The sequence below is a fragment of the Alosa sapidissima genome, chromosome 13 (assembly GCF_018492685.1).
Source record: "Alosa sapidissima isolate fAloSap1 chromosome 13, fAloSap1.pri, whole genome shotgun sequence".
In the NCBI taxonomy this organism is placed as follows: domain Eukaryota; kingdom Metazoa; phylum Chordata; class Actinopteri; order Clupeiformes; family Clupeidae; genus Alosa; species Alosa sapidissima.
Genome location: NC_055969.1, coordinates 5653665 through 5677476, shown reverse-complemented (window position 1 = coordinate 5677476; position 23812 = coordinate 5653665). Strand labels below are relative to the sequence as shown.

General features: G+C 44.7%; 1 protein-coding gene across 4 annotated transcripts in view; it reads left to right on the top strand.

Annotated features, from left to right (window-relative positions):
* atp2a2b (ATPase sarcoplasmic/endoplasmic reticulum Ca2+ transporting 2b) overlaps nt 1–23812 on the top strand; it is a 44444-nt gene that overhangs the window by 3873 nt on the left and 16759 nt on the right. For all 4 annotated transcript variants that reach the window (XM_042060202.1, XM_042060200.1, XM_042060201.1 and 1 more), the window contains exons 5-7: nt 2048–2152; nt 8648–8786; nt 19385–19465. In XM_042060202.1, the coding sequence (XP_041916136.1) occupies nt 2048–2152; nt 8648–8786; nt 19385–19465 (325 nt within the window). The remainder of the gene's footprint in view (nt 1–2047; nt 2153–8647; nt 8787–19384; nt 19466–23812) is intronic.

The window sequence follows — 23812 nt, the reverse complement described above, 5'->3', positions numbered from 1 at the left end:
TAGTATTTAATCTTGAGATTTTTCAGACAGTGTTGGTGAAATAAACCCAAAGAAATGTATTACAGAGTTAATCGCTTGTTATGGGTTAAGGTAACATTTTGGTTGACTCAAAAGAAGAGCACTCCCTGACGTGAGAAAATTATTCATGAAAACACCAGAAACTGGCATTGCGCTTGAATAATCAAGATCAAGTGTCCTGGCATCATTTTTCTCATTGCATCTTCACAGTTGTGACTCAATCCAGATAAGTGTTGTCAGGATATCTGCCCATCAATGCAGCGATTTGTTCAACGAGCCAAGTACGTGATCGACAATAGCTGTTGAATCATCCTTGCATCATGTCTCTTCAGTCATGCTTAAAATAAAAACAAAAGGTCTCTCAGGTGAAAAGCTGTTGCAGAGGGATTTCACTCTTTATTTATTTATTTATTTATTTATTTATTTATTTATTTGCTTGCTTGCTTGCTTGCTTGCCCCCATGTAATCCCATGACAATGTGTACATTGGTTGTCCCCTGGAGAACAGTTCGCTTTCTGCTTGTAGATGAGGTAACATGCGCGAGTAATTTCATCAGAAGGATGTGGCCAGTCATTGTGTAACTACTTTTTTTTCCTGGTTGTTCTGGATCAACTGCTGGTGCAGAAGCAAAGGGAGGGGAGAGGAAAGAGGACTGTATGGAAATGAACCCTCCCTGGAGTCCCACGGAGAATGCAAAATTAGTGGCTCATTTGCGTGATGCGGAACAGATTGAGAGGGCTGAGGATATGCATTGAATGTTAATTTTAATGATCTCTGCTGAATGTTGGGCACTGAGAGGAGGCCAGTGTTCTTGGTGGTTATGTCATAGACTCGATTGGTTACTCTTAGGGTAGTGTACACCCATCTCTCGTTTTTTTTTTTTTTTTTTCTCTTACAATGGCCGAATCCAAATTGGCACAGTTTGAAGTTCAAGTTGCCCACAGGCAGAAATTAGGTCAACCTCAGTGGGCCACCCAGCTGCCTGAAGTCCAAGCTCTTAAGAGGCTTGTTTTACGGGTCTCGCAGCTGGATCAAATCTTATGATCATACTACTTTGTCTGTGTCTCAATGTGCTCATTGCAGTAAGAACTGTGTCCAATGAAGATGTCAGTACGGAACATGTGAAATTGGATGGCTTTGATGCTCGGTAGATGCTTTGCTTTTGTAGCGACTTTACACCACACTAAACCGAGACAACTGGGGGTGGGGGGGGGGGGGTTTAGTGTGGTGTAAAGTCGACCTCTAGCTTCAGCTGGAGTAGCTGCCAGCGCCCTGTGGCCTGCAACCCATAAGCTGGCCCCGGCCGTACCCACCTGATGACCCTTCCTGTCCTTTTGGCGCTGGCAGCAGGCGGGCATGAATTAAACATGCCACGGCCTCGTTAAGCCTGCAGGGCCGTCCTGGGGGGGAGGTGGGTCGTGGCAGTCAGGACACAGCGCGCTGGCGACAGGCGTCACACTGCTCCAGCCCGGGGTGGGGGGGGGGGGTCAGCTCAGGCTCTGGTTACAAAGTGCCAGAGGCAGAGCCTTGTTGGGGGTCTTTGATATCCATTCTGCACTGTCACCGGCAACAAAATAACCAAACTGCAAAGTCATTACTCCCCTGCACTGTTTTTTTTTCTTGTTCTTTTTTTTTTTCCCCTTGAGGTCTTTGGTTGACGTAGATGCTTTTTATCTAACAGTTGATCAGAGGTTTGCTCGTCAATGTTGCAAGAAGGCACATTTTTGGAGGAGTTTTCCTTGAAATAAAGCACCTTTTTTTTTTTTTGTCTAATGTCATGTATGATCTCTGCTCTTGTATTAGCATAGAAATGTTCTTCTTTCTATTTTCTTGTTGGATAGATTACCGTTAGTGTGACGTGCCATAACTGGCATGCCCTTTTGCACATGCTCTCTCAGCTTTCTTTCAAAGGCTGGGTTGTGGTCTGTGTGTGGGTTTGGGGTGGGGGTGTATATAAACGCCCAACCATTGTCCGACATGTTCAGAGAAAGAAATGTGAATAATAATGCTGTTTTTTATGCCCATGTAGGTGCTGGCCTGGTTTGAGGAGGGCGAGGAGACCATCACCGCCTTCGTAGAGCCATTTGTCATTCTGCTCATCCTCATCGCCAACGCCATTGTTGGTGTGTGGCAGGTGAGTGTAATGTTTGCCACCCACCTGCACACTCACACCTGTGGGCATGTTGATTTGTGGATGGTGTGTCAGTTTTGCTTAACAGTGTGTGCAAATGATTGCATAAGACCCTGCATGTAAATGGTGGTTGAAAGCACCTGGATACCAGGAAGAGCTTGTACTTGCATGATTTCACACTTACCCTGTCTCTCTTACACACTTTGCGACTAAATTTTTTCCTGGGTTGCACTGGTGCATCTTAACGTCCTAAGGGTGAGCGCCTAGACTTTCCTTGTATCTGCTGTCTCCACAAACTAAGCATTTGTTCTCCTTTGATTAGTGTTGCCTGGTGCACCAATACTACAAAAGTATCGCAATACCCTGAAATTAGAAACAACACAATACCCAATTGTATTAGTATTGATATACTTTTGAGAATGACAGTCGGTGCTTCCCGTAGCCTATGTGTCTCTTCTCCTCACACACACACGCAGCTTTTAACCTGCAGCTGTTATGTAATAAGTAGCGGTCCATGCTCTGACAACAGCTCAGACACGGAATGTATATGGAGAGCGATAAAAAGGTGACCGTGAAATTGTGGTGTTAAAGGTGGCGCAATGAAACATTTGGGTGCACCTAAATAAAAAAAAAAAGTTGGGGCACACCAGTCCAACCAATGCAAAAAGTTAGTCTGGAGTCACACACACCTTTTCGGTCACTGGCTCTTACCCCCACTCACCTTAATTAATTGGATACTAGAGACATGATCTGGCCAGGCTTAGTTAAGTCAGGGCTATGTATGGGGAGTGGGGCGCACTCTTTAGCATTACAAGCAGATGAATGCTGGCATTTAGCTTCATAGCCTCTTATGTGCATGCTTTGGACCAAGGCCAGTGTTGTAAAGCCGACGTTTTGTTCTGCCTGGTGAATCACAGCGGAGCTGTCAGTGACTGCATTGAACCTGGGGTTGTATAATGCCGACTCGGGCCTTAACCGGGGACGAGTTCCCGCATCAGTGATGCATCCTGAGCCTAGCTGCTGTCGCTGCTGAGCTCAGCCCTCCCTATGCCGTGGCTTATGTTCGCAGTGCTCGTGTGCCCACATGAGTTTAGATGTGGACTCCTCTTGTTAGGGGGTGGATTGTGGGGGGGGGGGGGGGGGGGGTGTCTGGTCGCACAGCTGTTTCCAATCTAAACACGTCAGGCCACAGAGTCGCCTGGAGATGAGGGACTGTGAGAACTCCGAGCCCCATGGCTTATCACCATTAACGCTGTGAAGCCCCACTAAAGGCTTTAAATAGGCTTTCTGTTCTTTCCAAAATGTCCGTTACACTTCTGCTTTTCTCTCACATGAGTCATTTGTTTGGCCCTCCCCTCCTCCAAAGCATATGTTCACTTCCGGTCTTTAATTTCATGTGGTTGTTGCATAGTTAATCATTCAGCTGGTGCACCTCTTGTATCTCTGTTACTGTTTTCACCATTGTGCAGCACAGTATGACTGTGCTTTGCTCAAGTGTGATCGCAAATGATAGGTCACCAGTCCTGGCCTGCGAAATGCTCTCTAATCGATAGTTTACTGAATTTGGCCCGTAAGTGTGACTTGGATGAGCAGTAGGTCTGATTTCAGACAGCGTTCTTGATTCTGGAGCTGGCCTGCATCTTCATGCGCACAGATTCCTGAGCAAAATTTTATGTTGCATATCTTTCCCAATAGTTGGAATGCCATCACTTCCTGGGCCCAAAAGCTAGTTAATTCTGCAGAGAGAGAGAGAGAGAGAGAGAGAGAGAGAGAGACTCTATTTCCCTCCTCTGTCATGGAAGCCCTCAAATCCTTGGCCCAGTTTCTGGGTTGTGGTCTTATTTTAGGTTTGATCCACATTCATTAAGCGGGACACCCTGAGAGGCCTGGGAGTTACTCCCAAATGAGCGGCTTCGTTTCCAAACACACACTTTGCTTTCTGTGTCTTGCGCACATGCAGTAGTGATGCTCTTTTTTTGCATCATTTGAGTTTTTGTTCTACAGAGCACTCAGGGTGATGCCAATTCTGGTGCTCCTGATATAGACCTAGAAGGCAAAACTCACTTAAATGTCTGGAAAACCTGAAGGAAAACTCGATTAGCTCCAGGTATTTAAGCAACACCAATTTTGTCGTTTTCTTGTTCCTTATCCTTGAGATGAATGCATGCAGTGGCTGGTGTATTGGCGCTGTGTTCTGCATTGTGTGCTCTGGCGTAAGGTTTCCTTAGTGAGGAACAATCTCCAGTGTTTTCCTGAAATATGGCTGGGAAGTTATTTAGCTTAGTGGCAGAAGCTCAAGAGCAAAGCCATCACCACACACTATGTCATGATGGTGGTAGAAGGCCAGGGTTTTTAAAACAGAGAGGTCCACTGAACCTTGTTTTAACAAAAACAAAGTTCTGCCACTGCTTTTACATCCTAATTTCTTGTTATACTAATAACCACATTTCTCTCGGTCTGATTATATTGATCGCTATTATGAGGCTCAATCATCCATCTCTAAAAAAGAAAGCAGTGCATGGTAGAGCCATAAGAGTAATTCAAGACCAATTCTGTTGAAAGAATTAACTCAAAATTGATTTTCACGTGGGCTAGTTGCAAGGCTTTTATATGAAACAGAATTATAGAAAAGCCAAGGGACAAGGTATGTACCCTCTTTCCATGACTGAAGCACCTAAATGTGCTGATATACTCTTGCTTGAAGCTTTTCTGAAGACCGCCTAGGCTCTGCATTTGGCCTGTTGGGGCCCTTGTGAAGCCTTATGTGAGCCTTTCACTTGATCTAAAGCCAGCACACTAGCTAAGAGGAATGCAAAAACGCTTAATACCAACAACCGCACAGTTGACATGTCTTGGCGATATTGCTTTAGATGTGCTGTGAAAACCTTCATGTGTGGTCGTCCCACCCTGCACCCCACAGAACTACAGTCTATAGCTTAGGAGCTTAGTGGTGATGTGTCCTTCACTTGACCATATCATCACCATACATTTTGAGGAGGATACCAAAAGTATTTGACTATAAACGCACCTCAAAATATGTACTGCTGCATGTTGTTGCTTTAAGCAAGGGCCTCATTAGGTTTAGAATGAAAAGGTTTTATCGCTCACATTTTGGTATGCTTGGTGTAACACTCCTGGCATGAAAGCAAAGGGTTTCCCTCTCTTGTTGTTCTCCACATTTAGGCCTAGTCCACACGTACCAAACCAATCTTTTTTTCCTCCGTCTTCCCTGGAACCGTATCAAGAATATTTGCGTCCAAACGGATCCATCTCAACACGACTCAACACATTACTTCATACCCCAGGCCTATAGGTGGCACTGTGTCTTTACAGAAATTCACCATAACTTGCGCTTTAAAACAGACAGAATAGGCTACGGCGAAATGGCTAGTGCAAGGAAACCAGAATTGTTTGTGTGGACTGATGGTGAACTGTCAACTGTAGCCAACTGTAAAACTAATAAACTTTATTTTACGGTTTGTGAAGGGTGCAGTCCCGTCCTTTATTTGGCTAACGCAGGTAGGCCTACTAATCACCTTTACTTTCTTTGGTTGTAGGATAGTCCGTGATTCACATTAGTTTTCGCTATCACCGCAATTAGGCTACTAAACGCAAGGCTTACCCAAGTTCTATTCTGTCGCTACATTCATAATATTGCTATAAAACCTTCGTTCGTAACAGTCAATACTTTTGCCTGCATCAAATCGTGCATTCGCGTTCAGTGTGCTACCATCGGCTTAACGTGAGTTCTAAGCGTCTTTGTATGCTTATATCTGATTTCACTCGACTATGAATGCATGTATATATGTTGTAAAATAAATTAATGACACTGGCACTACGCACAAATTAATGCAGCCTAAACTTACACCGCACTTTCCTAATAACTTAAGTTCTCTCGCGTCACTGACAGTAGCTAGAATGCATAAAAAAACACCGGGAAAAACCGTGTTCAGTCCACCAAGTCATAAGCTATCGGCGCTGCGCAGCATCAGTTGTGATATTTATCGTAACGGAGTGTAATCGTAGGTAATGTCATGTATGAAAACGTGTGCAAGTCCAGGGCAGCTGAGGTGTGGCGATGACATCATCGATACGCAAGATGTGCGGTTTCGCTGTCTAAACGGGCTACGGTTTCAGATTTCTCCACTCTGGGACCAGGTTTCAGAAAAGTGCGGTTTCGGGCAGTGCGTTTACAGGATTCGTTTGGACGCTCGGCCAAGACGAAGCAAAACCTCTGCGTTTAACCTAAAAAGCGTCTCCGTGTGGACAGGCCCTTAGACTCCGGGAGCCTGTAATGCCGAATTGATGGTTCCTGCCTCCACATTCTACAGAAGGGCAGTCAGGCTGACCTGAGGTGGAGATCTGGGGTGTTGTAAATCTCGGGCTCTGGGAACAGTAGGCACCCATCCCCCTCCAGTAGCAGCAGCAGCAGCACCAGCGCTTGGACTGGCTTGTGAAGAGATTTAGAACCCTGTAAACTCACTCATTAAATCTTGTGGTCAGTCTCTGGGCAGATCAGGTGGAGGCACCCAAAGGTGGTGGTGTTTGCCTTCTGTTGGAGAAGACTGTGTGTGTGTGTGTGTGTGTGCGCGCTTATTTTAAGACCTTGGCATGCCCGTGTGTGTGTGTATAGCCAAAGCTATAACTTGGTCCCCATGGAGCTGTTAATTTGCTCCTTTGTTATTGGGAGCCACAGTCTTTGTTTTGATTAGAGTATTCATACATTCGTAAGTGTATAACGGCACAGTACCATGTGCCTTAAGCAATGGTTGCGTGCACAAGCTGATCGTTCTGAAATGCCGAAACATTCTGCACACAGAAGACGGCAGACCAGCCAGAGTTGGTCATTACCATCACTTTTTATTTCATCCCTCATCATTTCCTCAGTGTGCTGTGGCCCAACTGTATTTGGCACCGGCAAATTGAAAAATTGGTTAAGTCTATTATTAGTACCGTATGTGATTCTGGGTATGGCCCAAACCCGGAGAGGGCTTTCTCCTTCCTTTTCCTTTCTGTTTTTTTGGAGATGCTTCTGAATGGGACTCTTGGCTTGCATCTGCCCCTGCCGCAGAGAACCCCAGTGGCACAGCTCCATGTAGAGTCCTCTGCTCTATTTGTATTTATTTGCTCTTCCTTTGTTGTGTAAGTGGGAATCATTGACCACAGTCTGTTTGCCAACTGTTAGTCACCGCTGCTGGTGCCACTTCCATGTGCATCTAATAGCCTATGGTGAACACTGGCGGCACAAAGAGGCTACTGTGCCCTGGTGCTTTATGGTGGTCTTTACATAAGGTTTAAGCCTAGACCTGAACTCATAGTGATGACTCTTAAAATGCGTTGTGGTACCTAGAAGAGTTTTGTTTTCTCCGTCAGTTTGTTTTTGTTGTGTCCCCAGTCATTGTGGGACTCTATTGAGACATTGGTCTCAGTTCTGCCTTTGTTACTCAAAGTGGCGTTTTTGGCTTGACGTTTGATTTAACCCCTCCCTGTCCAAAACACACTTACCAAATTGTGCCTTAATGGTTCCCTTATGGTGCTTCAGACCAAGTAGGTGATCTTCATTCAAGCTACCAGCTGTTTGAAAAGCAAGACTCTAAGTCTTTTTCTAAAACCTAAGCCAGAGGGTGCTCTCACTGCCCAGTCCCATGGGAACTATCCCACTCAACCAGGAAAGGTCGTGGAAAGGTCATTCAGCTCCAGGAACTCCAAAATGGAGGTTTGGGAGGGAGGGAGGGAGGCTAGGCCAGATTGAATGGCGTCATATCTGATGCCATGCTCTGACCTTTGGGCTTTTATGAGCATGCATTCCCAGGCTGGCTGGAACAGGGGGAATGCATTGTGGTAACAAACACAGATTCTCAGTCACACACACACACGCACACGCACACTCACCCCATAAAGGCAGGGCTATTTTTTGCTGTTTGTTTGGTTTGGCGAAACTAGTACAACAATGCGCTTCCCAGATTCTCATCCGCAGTTCTGCCTGCAAAGCATCACTGACAACATCATGGGTCTGGTTGTGATTAACTTGTTTTTGGCCTATTTTGATGGCATCTAAGAGTTTTGTTGCGGTCATGTTTTTCTCTTTTAAGGCCAGGTTATTACATTAAGACCCAAAGTATTCCTGTCTCTTGATTTCAAAGATTTGATTGTGGTGATGACATTTTTAGCATTCTGTGTTGGGCCCATTCCATCTAAATTGGCTACTGGAATGCTCAAAATGCTGTGATAAAATGCCTTGCACTTTTGATGAAATATGATAGTCGGATATAGGGATGTAACGATTACCGGTATAATGGTAAACCGTGATAAAAAAAATGTTGACGATAACAATTACCATTTTCATTTCAAATATCATAATTATCGCAGTTGATTACCACGGTGTGGAAACCGTGTGTTTAATCCTTCCCAGCTTCATCCAAGCTTGCTTTTGACATACAGTAGGCCTGGTACAATGAAAAAAACTGATGTGTAACATTCTCCCATCTTTTTCTGTAGGAGCGAAATGCAGAGAATGCCATTGAGGCCCTGAAAGAGTACGAGCCAGAGATGGGGAAGGTGTACCGACAGGATCGCAAGAGTGTGCAGCGCATCAAGGCCAGAGACATTGTCCCCGGAGACATTGTGGAGGTGGCTGGTAAGAAACCATCTCTTTCTCTTTTCCCTCTCTTACACACACACACACACACACACACACACACACACACAGTTACACTCCCTTCAAAGATGAAGCTGTTTTATATTGTGGGTTTGCTATACAGTGATGGTAAGTAAGTTCACAGTACGTCACATCTGGGTTTAGGACAGAAGGACTTAAGAATGTTAGTGTCCATATGTATCACCTATTTAATCAAACAGAAACCTCAGCCATTGCTGCTGCTTGTGGCACAACATATTGTGGGTTTGCTATACAGTGATGGTAAGTAGGTTCACAGTACGTCACATCTGGGTTTAGGACAGAAGGACTTAAGAATGTTAGTGTCCATATGTATCGCCTATTAAATCAAACAGAAACATCAGCCATTGCTTCTGCTTGTGGCACAACAAATGGAGCCCATCTTGTGTTTAGATATCTGTAATCTCTTGTCTGTGTCATGATGAGGTGCCCCCTGGCCTTGCACAGCCTCTGGAAGTGACTGAGGCTGCCCAGCACCTCTCCCTCTTGGGTATCTGATATTAATGGCTCGCAATGCAGTCTAAGGCAGCCAATCCCCCAGTGCCTCACAACTGACGCCTGCACTGGTTTTCCTCAATCTCTACAGGCTTACACTACTACTGCAAGCCTAATGCATCTCAAGTGTGTTTATACTCCGTGTGTGTGTGTGTGTGTGGTGGGAGTAAGTTTTTGGGGGGGCGGGAGGGATTTAGGTGTCTCAGCTAAGCTGCAGACGAACAGGTTTCACATCAAAGCAGTTCTTAGTCACTCTGACACTGTTGCTGTGCCCTGTTTTTTTTTTTTTCCCCTACCTTCCTCCAAATGTAATCCCAGAACCACTTGTACAGTCAGAGCAGATGTTTGAAGTGAATCATCCTTAATAACTGTAACCTGTGGTAATTCATAAATGCAGTTAGCCCCTCGAAACCAAAACATTCTGAAGTATCCCCCCACATTTAGGATTATTGAATTTGCTGCAGCTAACTGAGGGTTGATAAGAGAGACTAATTATTCATTAACCCCCCTCTCTTGAAGTGGTCTTATTCAGCATATTTCCCTTTGAAGTTAAATCCCTCTCTCCGTTTAGTCTGAGGATGCCACAGATATTAAAGTATCTCGTCTGCCACACATGCAGTACACTCTGGTCTGGTCCTCTAGGCACCGTTTGGTGATCACTGGTCTTACTCTCTGATTCTATGAAGAATGTAGCTGGTTTTGTTCTAGGAGCGAGCGATCGAGGATAAGAGTTGCCTCACCGTACGTTTTGCACCATCATGACCTTGGGTGTGTGTGTGGACAGAAGCTTGGGGCTGTGGTGAGCCGGATCCCGTGTGTGTGTGTTGGTATGTTCTCATCCGTCAGCATTACAGACCAGACTCTCCCATATCCCACCCCGTCCCCTCCTAATCCCTGCATTAGTAGCACCCAGGTGAGGCAGCTGCTTATATAACACGCTCTAGAGACAGACACACACACAAACTGCACACTAACACACAGCTGGTCCAGGTCACTCAGGATTGAATTTTTACACACACAATACCCAGCGTGAGTGGGTGTGTGTGTGTGTGTGTGTGTGTCTGTGTACGAGTCTGTGCGCTGGTGCACTGATGGGTGAGAGCGATCTGGGGGCATGAATAGAGAACAGAAAGCAGGATGTTAAGGCATTCTTGTGGAGGCAGGAGAGATGGAGAAAGAGAAAGAAAACAAGTTTGTCCCCTCGGGCTTCCATTTCTTGGCGCTTTTCAAGTCTCCATCCAATAATTGGTCCTCTCTCGCCTTTCCATTTTTGTCTCTCTATTTCTCATTTTCTCTCTCTCTTTCTCATCAGCCTGGTTTCCTATTGGCTAGACCCTTTCTTGCGTCACAGCTTCTCCACCCCTTCCCTCCTCCGTGTGAGGCATTGACTGCTGCCGGCTGTATGCGCTGGAGACAGGAGGAGAAGGGGGGAGGCTTTTTTGCATTTTTCTCCTTGTGTGAAGGACAAGGCGGACATGAGAAGGACAAACAGGAGGAGGAGGAGGAGAATGAGGAGAATGAGGAGGGAGATGTCTCCAGTCCCAGGAGCCCCTTGAAGCGGCAGACTGATTTTTTTTTAAAACCACTCAAGCCGTCAGTTAAAGATGGAGTTGAGTAGCTGGGGAGAGTGTGTGTGTGTGTGTGTGTGTGTGTGTGTGTGTGTGTGTGTGTGTGTGTGTGGGGGGGGGGGGGGTGGGGGGTGGTGAACAGGAAAAGGGATGGAGGAGCGAGAGGTCTGTAATACTTTAGGGATGAATTCTGAAGAGCTCTTCAGAGGACGACGTGGAGTCTAAGGTTTTTTTTATTATTTTTTTTAGATGGAACAAGCACTTGGATGCACACATACACACTTAGTGGCCTCCGATGTTTTGTCCCCCAGCCCAAGCCCTCTGACCCGCTGCAGATGCTCTGGTCTGGAGAGTGATGGTGACTGGGTCCCTGCAGCTCCCCTATGACGGCACAGCACAGGAAGCATCGCTGTCCTGAAACGCTGAGTTTAGTCTACAGGGAGCCGCTGCACTCTGTCTCTCTGTCCTGCTCTTTTGGCTCTCTCTCTCTCTCTCCCCCCCCCCCCCCCCCCCCCCTCTCATTCTCCCCCCCCCTTTCACTTACTCTCTCCTCTCTTGCCCGGGGGATCTGCAGCAGTGCGACTTTTTCAGACAGATACGTTCCTTCCACAGGCTGACTTGCTTGTTGCTTGCTTCCTTCAAGAGTAAAAGATGAGTCACTGGACCAGATATTGTCCCCCTTCCCCTCCCCGCTCTTAAGCTGTGAATATGAATGAAGATATCCGTCCATACCGTCCATACCTCTCTCTCTCTCTCTCTCTCTCTCTCTCTCCCCATTTTTCTTTCTCCATTCCTCTGACTCATACACACACTTGTAAACACACTCACACATACAAAAAGCAGAATGACCTTGTAGGGCAAATACTTCTTAAGAAGACACCTACCTAGCCTCCTACACTCTCTCTCTCTTTTACTCATACAAACACACGCATACATTTTAAAGGACACTAAAGCTGGTGAAGCTCCCACACAATTTACTGCTCCTGTTACATCTTTGCACTCTTTTACTAGAGATCTCTCCCATCCTCTTCCACTCCTGCCAACATCATATGCAATGAAATTGAACGGAAATTCCCCACTCCATTTTTGATTGTCAGCGTATATTGGGATGTGGATTTCTGTCTCTTGTAAGATGGATTGTCTGTTAGCTTCTACCATTTGAATTGGTAGAGAAAATGGAGCTCATGGTGCAGATTCTGACAAATAGAATACTTGGACTTGTGATGGTGCAGTGAAATGGAGCTCATGGTGCAGATTCTACAAATAGAATACTTGGACTTGGGAACTGCTCTGTGTCATGGCAACATGACGACATAGATGCAGATGTGATCGGAATACTGATGAGGCAACTGGTGCTGCCTTTCAATCAATACTTGCTTGAAAGCATTTCAACATTGCATGCACATTTTAGCATAGACGTTGGATCTAATTATTCTGACCTGATGGAATGTTGAGCACTGAAAATTATTTAAACATTTGAGCCCCACTGGATCTGATTTTTGAGTTGCCACACCTTTGTTCTTTGTGTTTAGTGTGACGTAAGTTGCCACCCCTCTGGTCTCTGGGGTGGTGTGACATAAGTTGCTGCAGTATGAGAGAGCTATGTGATTGTTGACTGCAACCTCTGTCGTGTCGCGTCCCTTGGAGAGTGCAGGGCTCCGACCTTCAGCCTCCCCAACAGTGCTGCAGTAACCCAGGGGGGTGGTGTAGGTGGAGAGAGAGAGGGAACGGAGGGGAGTGACAGGCAGAGAGAGGAAACGGAATGGTTGGCAAAGTGCTGACCAGTTCCTCCCGAGCCTGGAGGGGAGGGGTGGGGGGAGCGGGGTCTGGGTGTTGGTGGTGGTGTTGGTGGTGGTGGAGGAGGTAAAAAGCGGACGGCGCTGACGCTAAGCCCATCAGCAAGGGCTTGACCTTAAGCGTCAGCAGCGAGAAGTGCCAGAAACATTAGTCGCCTGCCTTCAGCACCTGCTGCCATGGCTGGCTGCCTGGCTGGCCGTCCCCTGACCCAGCTGAGTGTGGGCTCGAGGGTGCTGAGATGTCAGTCACAGGCGCGCTCACTCTCCCGGCCCCAGCACACAGATGGTAGGGAGTGTGCCAGAGTGCACTTGTTGCCAGGGTTACTCAAGGCCTCTTCATTGTTAGTTGTCTTTGACATTCTGACATTGACTTTGATATTTATTTTTATTTTATTGTTTTTATTGTGTTCCGCTTACTCGTTCTTTTTTTTGTTTAGTCATGTCCCCCCCCCCCCCCCCCCCCCTTTGTCTTTCATTTTTTATGTCTGTACCAGTCACAACGTCTCATCTCCTTGTTAATTTCCTCTGCACACTTTTGTATTTACCCTCCCAGGGCTCCAACAGCTTCTGAGACTTTCAGTCTGTTTGGCTGCTACAACAGAAGAACACACAAACAGCCAGCGCTTTGATTTCCCCTCGGTTGATCCGCCATTTGACGAGAGACTCTGGTTATCGTTTTGCCTCACCTTGACCCCTCGTGCTTGTCAAACACACAAACTCTGTTCCTCCCCCAGTTCAGCCTTTGCTTCCGTTTTGCATAACCCGCTGTAACGTTGTGACGGAAACTCAGCAGCACGTTCTATCACCGCAACTCTGTGGCTTCAACCACAACTGAGTCAGTCAGCTAGAGTAGAAGGAAGAGGAAAGAGAGAGTACGCATAGACTACAGGGCTCCAGACTAACTTTTTGCACTGGTGCGCCTAACTTTTTTTCTCCAGCACAAAAGTTAGGTGCACCCAAATTTTCAACCACATCGCATTTAACACCGCAGCAGATTCACTTTTTTCCTTAATTACTGTCCTATATAGGTTGTCCTATGACTTATGATTTACAATTCTACGAGAAAAGTAACTTAATGAAGTGTTGGTGCTTTAAGTGCTTCACTGAGCTGAAATTTAAACTTAAACCATCTCAAGATGAATTAAATAAAAATAACAGTGAGTAAATTAACAGTGCACGTCTTTTAAGGGCTTCAAACTGCACATCTCATGGCTCAATGTCTTACATACTATCCTTCATGATCTTTAGGCCTTGGCTAAACTAGCTCGCCATGCTAGCATCTTCCCTAGAAATGTATTTAAGCACAATTTCAAGAGATGTTCCAATGTGATTTTGCAATGATTGAGATCAAATCAAATTTACACACAGGCACTGGGCCACGGCCAATCAGAGGGGATGTCACGCCCTTCACTATCTGTGATTTGTTTAAACCACGATATTGGCCAAATATGTGTCTGTTATTGAACCAAAGGTAGAGTTTCAATGTGGACACTTTTTCCCCTCTCGAATAGCAGGTCGCACCGATGCGACCTCCGATTTTTTTTTTTTTGTCCCTGGACTAGACATAGACTTGTGATGGGAACATTCATTTAGAAGCTTTCCAGATCTGAAGAGACCGATAATCTCATCATGCCAGAAGGTGGCAATTTTCTCCCCCATGTCTTAAAAGAAGTGGAATGAGGGCCCCAGCCGTGGCGGAACTGGCTGGGGCACCTACACCGTACGCTGGTTCGATTCCCACCCCGTGATCCTTTCCAGATCCCACTCCGACTCTCTCTCCCACTCCCTTCCTGTCATTCTCAACTGTCCTATAACATTAAAGGCATAAAAATAAATAAATAAATATATATCTATATTAAAAAAAGAGGAGGAATGAGAAGAAGGAAGGAAAGGCCTGGGACGTGCTGCCTCACCCTGCTGGCAGCAGACCCAGGTCTCTGTGTAGCAGCTGCAGTTTGGACTCACCCTGCTGGGAGCAGACCCAGGTCTCTGTGTAGCAGCTGCAGTTTGGACTCACCCTGCTGGGAGCAGACCCAGGTCTCTGTGTAGCAGCTGCAGTTTGGACTCACCCTGCTGGGAGCAGACCCAGGTCTCTGTGTAGCAGTTGCAGTTTGGACTCACCCTGCTGGGAGCAGACCCAGGTCTCTGTGTAGCAGCTGCAGTTTGGACTCACCCTGCTGGGAGCAGACCCAGCTCTCTGTGTAGCAGCTGCAGTTTGGACTCTGTGTAGCAGCTGCAGTTTGGACTCACCCTGCTGGGAGCAGACCCAGGTCTCTGTGTAGCAGCTGCAGTTTGGACTCACCCTGCTGGGAGCAGACCCAGGTCTCTGTGTAGCAGCTGCAGTTTGGACTCACCCTGCTGGGAGCAGACCCAGGTCTCTGTGTAGCAGCTGCCGTGTTTCTCTCTCGACACCAGGCAAGTTCTTTAGAAAGCTGTCCTCCCAAGGGAGGTTGTGCAGATCCCTCAGTCCCAGGAAGAGGGGCCTACGTGCGGGTCGGCCGGGCCCGAGGCTGGGGTGAGCCTCTGGAACACAAACACTCCTCCTGTGGCCTCTCGTGTGTCACAGGCTACAGGAAGTGGCACGTCTTCCAGGAACTGTGGAAGAGTTCAAGGCATAGGGCTCGGGTCGTTAAAGATTCCTTAATGTAGACCCTCCTTTCTGTATTGGATATGTAGTTGGTGTCCCTTAACAGGCTGTTAATGTTTTATTACAGATTAGTCAACACATCCTATTCCCTTGTTCCTGAGAATATTTATTTGGTCATTTGAGTCCCTTCAAGTAGCTAGCAATTATCCAATCTAATATTGCAGCTGTGTATTTTCACAAGAAAGCCCGCATTAGCAGCCTGTTTCTTCAAAGGCTTAGGAGTACTCTACTCTTATTAACAGTTGTTCAAGGCACTGTGTAAATACACTGTCCTTAAGTAGACCTCCTTTGCCTGAGGTTTTTGCACTCTTGTTTCATCTGATCGAGTCGAAGGGTTTGCTCATCGACTCTTGGTTGGGATGTTTTGTGGGGAAACTTTCGATGTATGGCCCTTTGAACTGAGGAGGAGCTGCACCTGGAAGGCATAACCTGTTACTGAGAAACCAGCTGCTATTTAAAGCCCCAGCCGGACAGCCACGAGAGCCCAACGTCAGCTGCCACTAATCGAGCCTGCTTAACACATCAGCACATGGTCTCGACTCTCTCCTCACATCCACACTTGAGATAGGAAGAGCGAGGGAGGCTGAGACACGAGGAGACACAAGAAAGTCAGTTAGAGGTGTGTGTGTGTGTGTGTGTGTGTGTGTTTGTGTGTTTGTGTGTGTGTGTGTGTGTGTGTGTGTGTGTGTGTGTGTGTGTGTGTGTGTGTGTGTGTGTGTGTGTGTGTGTGTGTGTGTGTGTGTGTGTGTGTGTGTGTGTGTGTCACTGGAATGGAGAATAACTGGCTCGAGAGGAAGTGCATCCCAATTTCATCAACAGTAGAGATAAGGCGCTGCCTTTCCTGCATTCCCCCAGCCACCCAGCTACCAACAGAAGACCGGTCACGGCTTCAGACCTGGGTAGAAACACTGCTCAACATGAGTCCGCACCAGCGGATCAAGCCCCTGTTAGTTACCCAGGCTGTGGTGCAAGGTGACCTCCTTTCTGTCTCTTTTTCAAGGAGAGTTCTCTTTGAAGGAGATCAGCTCTCCTGGTCTGATAAATATAGGCTAGCCAACTATATCTGACCCCCTTATTTGAGCGCAACGACTATATATCGCACACATGTTCCATATTTCATACTTCGGTGGGTTGGGGGTATTTTGACAGTGTATTTTTATAAACTGGTTCAGAGAAATGGAGAAAAATCGTTTAAAAAAAAAAAAAAAAAAAAGTCTGGTCTTCGGTGTGCCAACAGTAGCTGACCTGTGCTGTACATGCCCACTTGGGCACATTGTGGGTGTGCAGTGTTCTGTAACATCAGGGGTACCAAGCTGGAAGGTCATGCTGACACAAGCCATGGCAGCTGTCCCCTTAAACTGCAGTACGCCAGCCATGGCACGCATGTTGATTTGGCTCTAATGTTTTACATAATGCATAGGGGTTCCTGTCCGCAGCAGGTGCGGATGAGGTTACAGCTGTTACACCTCTTATTCCCGTGGCGCAGTTTAAAGTTTATTATGATAACAAGCTAATCTCCCAGTTCTTTCCAGTTCCACTCTTCCTGGCAGTGTTATGAATTCATTCATGTTATGTGTTGTTCCATCTAGAAGAACTACACAAGCATTCCCTGCTTTTATGAGTGGAAATACAGTCTTGTTTAGGGAGTGGTGTATGTACAGGCTTCAAAAGCTAATATTTAACCTCATAACCACATCTGTTTTATTTTTTTAAATCAATAATGATGGACAGAGGAAGAAAGGTGGGGGAGAATTTGACCCCCCCCCCCCTTCCTCGCCTGAAGCCCAGGGCCAATAAGACGGCAGGGCTTAAATGGTTGTGTTATCTGTCTTTTCTCTCATTGATTCCAGTGGTTTGGTTGAAAGGGAGATGACTAGGTGTTTACATTTGCATTTATTTCTCTGCCAATCCCTGCAGCCCACTCTGTTTGTGGAAAGAATGAAGAGTGCTCTATTTTTGGCCCTCAGAATGGAGTGTAATGGAACATTTTGCAGGTTAATGCATCACATTCCTCTCTCTCGAGCAGGGGCTTCTGCAAGAAAAGAGTGACCTTTTTGGGTGTCTTAACACACAAATAGCTACAAGTAAGACAACGACGGTACACTTGTGAGACTCGTTCGTCGTCCATCCAGGCCTCAGTAGATCCTAATCAGTTTCCCCCAGCATAGATAAGGATGAACATGCTGCCCCATAATCTTTATCACCTGTGTGCCTCTGTATGAGATCCAGTCAATAGTTCATTTTCCCCATCAAATGATTTTCTTTCTTTCGGTCCTTAGACCTTACTTTTGGGGGGGAACAAGCAATTGTAAATGGGCCGAGAAATTATTTTTTGGTCCTGTTTGAATTGCACCATGAATTTCACATATGATGTGATGTGTCATTACAATTTTGAATTGACATTATTATACAGTTATGAAACAAACTGTGGCTTACTTCACTTGAAAAGGGAAACATTGTATGTGTAATTCAAAATACTAAAAGGACCTCACTATTTAGTGTTTTGGCTGACTTTCAATTCTGGTCTCTGCTGTTGGCAGAAAATGTGACTTGAAGAGGGGTTTTTTTTCACAGCCTCATTAAAGTTCACATAATTTATGGTTTATTTTGTTTATTACCCATGGAAGATTTTGTCGAAGTAGGATATTTGATTCAGTGGCATTGTAGAACATTGTTATGGGTAGTAAATCCAGATACAAAGGCAGTGAAGAGGCTGCACTTTATATGATTACTCTTGTTACAGTGTAACTACATTACTATAGTGCAGTGTTTCTCAAAGTGTGCTCCGGGGACCACTGGTGGTCCGCAAGCTATCCCAAGTGGTCCGTAAGCAGATGTGGTAAAACATAATATAGAGGAGTTGTTTGCAATATTGAACCAACTTGTATGTGAATCCCAACAGTTCTGCAACACTGCCTATGTAAGCTATGCCAATTTAAATCATGAATCCTCTGACACAATAAGCAAGGTGCAAAGACCATTAGCAAGGTGGTTCAGTGAGTAGGCCTATTGTGTTTATTAGCTAGGTGGTCCGTGATGTTTTTTTTACTGGTTAAGTGGTCCTTGGTCTGAAAAAGTTTGAGAAACACTGCTATAGCGGGTTGTTGATGGCCTCTGTGATTGCATTTTATATGGTTATGGTTACAATATTTGTTGACTTCCGGAATAAGAACCTTGCAATACTTAAAATTTAACAGTAAGCAGCTTTTAAAAGATGGTAAGCCAACATTAAGCGAAAAGGTAATAAAAATGTCAGCACAATATCAAATATCAATGATGACAATCAACAGATATCATGTGTGTACTTAAGGTACTAAACAGCACCACACAACGGACCTCAGAACCCCACATAGCACTGTAAAAATATCTCAAAAGATTATTCTTGGTGTCTAGGCCAGGACTAGAAATTGTAGTTATCCTTTAGTGTTTGTGTCCTGTGAACAACCATCGTCGTCCCCTTAGTTTTCACATGGCAGTTTACATGGCATTTTTAAACCTTCAGAAAAAAGTGTTGTGTCAAGTGGTTGACCCTGAAATGGACCTACTGTACAGTGCTTGTCTCACTTGTAATGTGCTGGAAACTGCAGTGCCTGGTGGGTGCCATGAGGGGGCTGTTGGGAGGACGCTTATGATGGACAGTTATCCTGTGGCAGCCAGAAGTTTATAATTGCATTATTGAGGAAGCCCTTGTTTTTTTCCAACAATCAACAGATCAGATGAACAACATGTGTTTGGCTGTTAGATGGCGCCATCATTTTGGAACAGTTTTGGGTTATTTGGTCTGCGGTCATTACTGACTTTAAAATAATGTTTTCATATGAATTCCCTCGACCCCAAACAAAGGATAAATATTTGCAGAGATGATTGGGCCAAGTAAGAACGTCCTCCACTTGATTGACGTCACATCTCTCTGGATAGCAATCATTTCTCACATGATATTGCCCTTGGCTGTGTGTAACCAACTGATGTAAAACCCGAGAAAGAAAAAGGAAAAAAACGTGCAGTGTCTGTTTTGTTTGCTTATCCATGCTTCTCTGTCTCCGTTTCCTGCAGTGGGTGACAAAGTTCCTGCCGACATCCGCCTCACTTCAATCAAGTCCACCACACTGCGGGTGGACCAGTCCATTCTGACAGGTGAGAAATGGCTTTGTTTGTCTCTGTGTTTTTGTTTGTATGCTTGTGTACTCGCTGGACACTCTTGTAAATAATGGAGGCTGTTCAGCTGGCGCTGGGCTCGAGGCTAGAGCGGGGGCTTTTTTCCTTATGAATGGAAAAGGGCAACTTGTTGTCGGATACCCACCAAAGGCTTCACTGTGCATGCAGAATGAGTTTGAGTGTGTGAAACAACCGTCTGCATCTTGACTAGAGGATCCTTCATGGGCTCTGCATGCTCGAGATTTCCCCATTGCACTAATTAAATATTGTGAGACATGCAACAGTCCTAAGAGCTCATTTTTAGCTATAGGCTAGCTGGTCTAACCCACTTCCAGTGAATAATGCTAAGCTAGGCTAATGGTGTTAATGCACACAGAGAAGAGAAGGATATGGATCCTTATCAGTGTTGGGAGTAACAAGTTACAAAAGTAATGTAATTACTGTAATGTATTGCTTTTTTCTGTAACGCGGTAATGTAAGGCATTACAAAAAACAATTCGGTAATATTTTACTCGGTACAAACTTCAGTAATGCGCATTACATTTTAACCTGAAATTAAGTAGTGTTATTTCTATTTTATTTTACTGCTACATATACTTTGTGAAACGTATAACGAGCGACATGGCCCCTTTGCCATAATGTGCAATGTAACGCATGTGCTATGTGTGCACACTCAGACATAAATACATTGACCATGGCGACAAGAAGTCCTCCTGGAGTTGTGCCTTTTATCATTACTTTGGGTTACAAAAACTTTGTGCACAGAGGAAATAAGCGAACAGCTACATGCAAGGTGTGTGGCACCAGGGTAAATTATGCCTATTCAACAACGTCTGATTTCATCAGGCATCTCCAAACACACCCAGATAGGTCAGTCACTTAGGCCTAGCATATATCGTCACAGGTGACAAGCTAACCATCGCAAAGTGTTGTGCTAATGCTGGGAACAGGCAGGGATGGGCAAAAATACATCAGAATGTATTTCAAAATAAAATACCTAATACCCTCATTTTTAATGTATCAAAATAAACTACAAAATACAGTAACCATATATAGCAAAATAAAATACTGTATTTTTGTATTTTAGAAAATACTCAAAATACTTTTTTCAAGGAAGTACGGAAGCACTGCAAAAAAGCTTTTTTTTTTTTTTATCCCAAACATTTAGCCTATTAAAACAGTAAAAAACAATATAATTTGGCCCGTCATCAGTGTGATCAGAAGAATAATTCAAGAATTTGCATTTAGTACATCTATCTATAGTATCTATAATACATTTAGTCATCTAACTGATGCTTGATAATTGTGTATCTGTGCCGAATTTCGTAATTCAAGTCCAGTGCAGAACTGAATAAGAAAATCATAAGGCTATGTATCTTGAAGTTCCAATATGTGAAAAACGTGATATACCTCAATATCTCCAACCTCAAGTATGCAGCTAATAAGGAAATATAATTGTTATTTAATTAACTGTGGAATGCAGAAAAGGATGCTACAATGAAGGGAATTCCCACTGTGGAATGCAGAAAAGGATGCTACAAGGAAGGGCATTCAAACGCACTCAACACCTTACCATCTATTGATGTCATTGTGGTTTATTGAGATATCTGACACTTTTTCTGTTAAAATTGGCATGGAGACAATAGGACATGGTTGCCTTTGTCGGTGTCCTTATGTGAACTTGCACAGGTGAACTTGCTCATCTTTACTTGCGTATGACCTGACACCAGTGCTTCAGACCAGAGCTGAGTCATCTAGCTGATGCTTGATAATTGTGTATCTGTGCCGAATTTCGTAATTCAAGTCCAGTGCAGAACTGAATAAGAAAATCATAAGGCTATGTATCTTGAAGTTCCAATATGTGAAAAACGTGATATACCTCAATATCTCCAACCTCAAGTATGCAGCTAATAAGGAAATATAATTGTTATTTAATTAACTGTGGAATGCAGAAAAGGATGCTACAATGAAGGGAATTCCCACTGTGGAATGCAGAAAAGGATGCTACAAGGAAGGGCATTCAAACGCACTCAACACCTTACCATCTATTGATGTCATTGTGGTTTATTGAGATATCTGACACTTTTTCTGTTAAAATTGGCATGGAGACAATAGGACATGGTTGCCTTTGTCGGTGTCCTTATGTGAACTTGCACAGGTGAACTTGCTCATCTTTACTTGCGTATGACCTGACACCAGTGCTTCAGACCAGAGCTGATGCTTCAACAATAGCAGTCACTGAAAACCTGTGAGTGTCTTTGAACACAGCTGTTCTCACATTAGCTGATTGCGATAAAAATAAACCATTGTTGCCTAACTACCAATTAGTTACTAACAGTTTTTCACATATAGTATTTTGCAGTATTTTTAAAATGCAAAAATACACACCAATAAAGTATTTTGATACAAAATACAGAGCCATTTCCTTCAACCCAATAAAATACAAATGACAAAATACTATTTTGTATTTGAAATACATATTACATGTTTCAGAAATACTACCCATCCCTGGAAACAGGCAGATTACATCTTTATAGTTGGCCATATGATGACATACTTAGGTTAATATTGTATTTCACCAGTTAGGGCACCAGCAGTGGCACTGTGTAGCCTATTTTGACATGTCTTTAAGTTTTGGGTTACAATATACAGGTAGTGGGCTCTCTGTTGATTTTAATGAGTAGGCCTTAGCCTAAAGTTACAGCATTTCTATCACAATTGACCAGACTTCGACCTTTTGTCTGCTTTTAACAACATTCTGGCTATGATTGTTCCTTGTATTGCATCATGAGCCATCACTGCGCCTATTGCATTCTACTGTTGTTTGCCTTAAGCCTAGCTCAGCCATTATGTTATACCACATCACCCTCCGTTAGAAGTGCAATGAGCTGCATTGAGCATAATAAACTGCATTTAGAATTCCAAATCCATATTTCTAGATATTTTGGTAAAAGTAACTTAAAAGTAATACAATAGTAGTGTAATGCCTTACAATTCAGAGGCAGTAATGTTATAATGTAACAAATTAATTTGAAATGACAGTAATAAGTAATACATAATACATTACGATTTTGAAGTAACTTGCCCAACACTGATCCTTATATGTATGGATATGTATCTAACTCTTGGGCACACAGCAGATAAACTTATTTCTCAAAAAGTTGACATGTTTCTTAGTGTTTTGTTTGTTGTGGTTTTAAAAGCTGTGTTTCCCCCACAATAAAATTATGTTGGACCTGAGCTCACATGTATTTTCATTCAAACGTGTATCAAAACCCCTTTGGCTTTTTTGTTAAGAGCTTGACCTCAGTAGTAATGTCCAATGAAGCCCTCCAAGGTTATGTGCACGGAAATCTTGTTTTGTCCGCTCCTGTCGGATCGCGTCTCTGTGAGCATCGGGCCCAGTTGGCCAGAGCAGAGGCACCTCATGAATCTGCCCTTGCGTCATCCTGCGGCTCCCATCGTCCTGGGTGCTTCTCACCGCTGCTGCCGCCCGCCGCTGCTCACTGACCTGTGCTTCAGCGAGAGGTCAGCCATGCTGAACCGTTTAGAGATGGAAAAAGTACAGCACAGAGAGAGAGAGAGAGAAAGAGAGAACCAGAGAGATGGAGACGAGAGGAGAAGGGAAGGGAGGGAGAGAGGGAGGCCAGATAGTGGGTTCCTGCCTCAATGCCTTAATTGGTAGCATTCTGAGGGAATTATGGCAGTTGGTGCTTTTCGTTTTCTTCCTTCCTCGCCCTCATGTCAGCCCCTCCTGCTGATGTCTTGTAGGGCGGCTCAGACCGTTCCAAACTGATATGCCTTCTGGCCTAATCTCACTTCATGAACCAGACAGCAGCAATGTTTTTCAGGCCAGCAATGTGAAGTGTGCCGTCTGCTGCTGCTGGGTGACTGTTCACAGGGTTAGGAGTGCGCTTCTAATCCCCCCCTGCACTCGTCATAAGTTATAAGGGTGGACATTTTTAGTTTAATGATCAACCAGTCAAGGAATTCCATCATTCTATTTTTAGCACACGTGACACAAGTAGGACAAAGTGTCAAGTTAGGACTTGTCTTGTTGTTTTGCACAGACAACCATGATTGCATGATGATAGGCTGTGAAGGCCACGCGTGCTTCGTCTCCATATGAATGCACATACAGCTTTCTCCATCTGTAAAGTGTAGCCTAACCTACACAACTGACAAAATGGGCTGTTTGCCCATTGGCTCTTGCTCACGTCACATGGCATGATGTATTGTCAGCCTAATCTCTTCTGTCTACACGTTTGAGTAAGTGGGGCCAGAGATGTTTCTCGAACAATTTGTCACCAGAGACCCCCAGACACC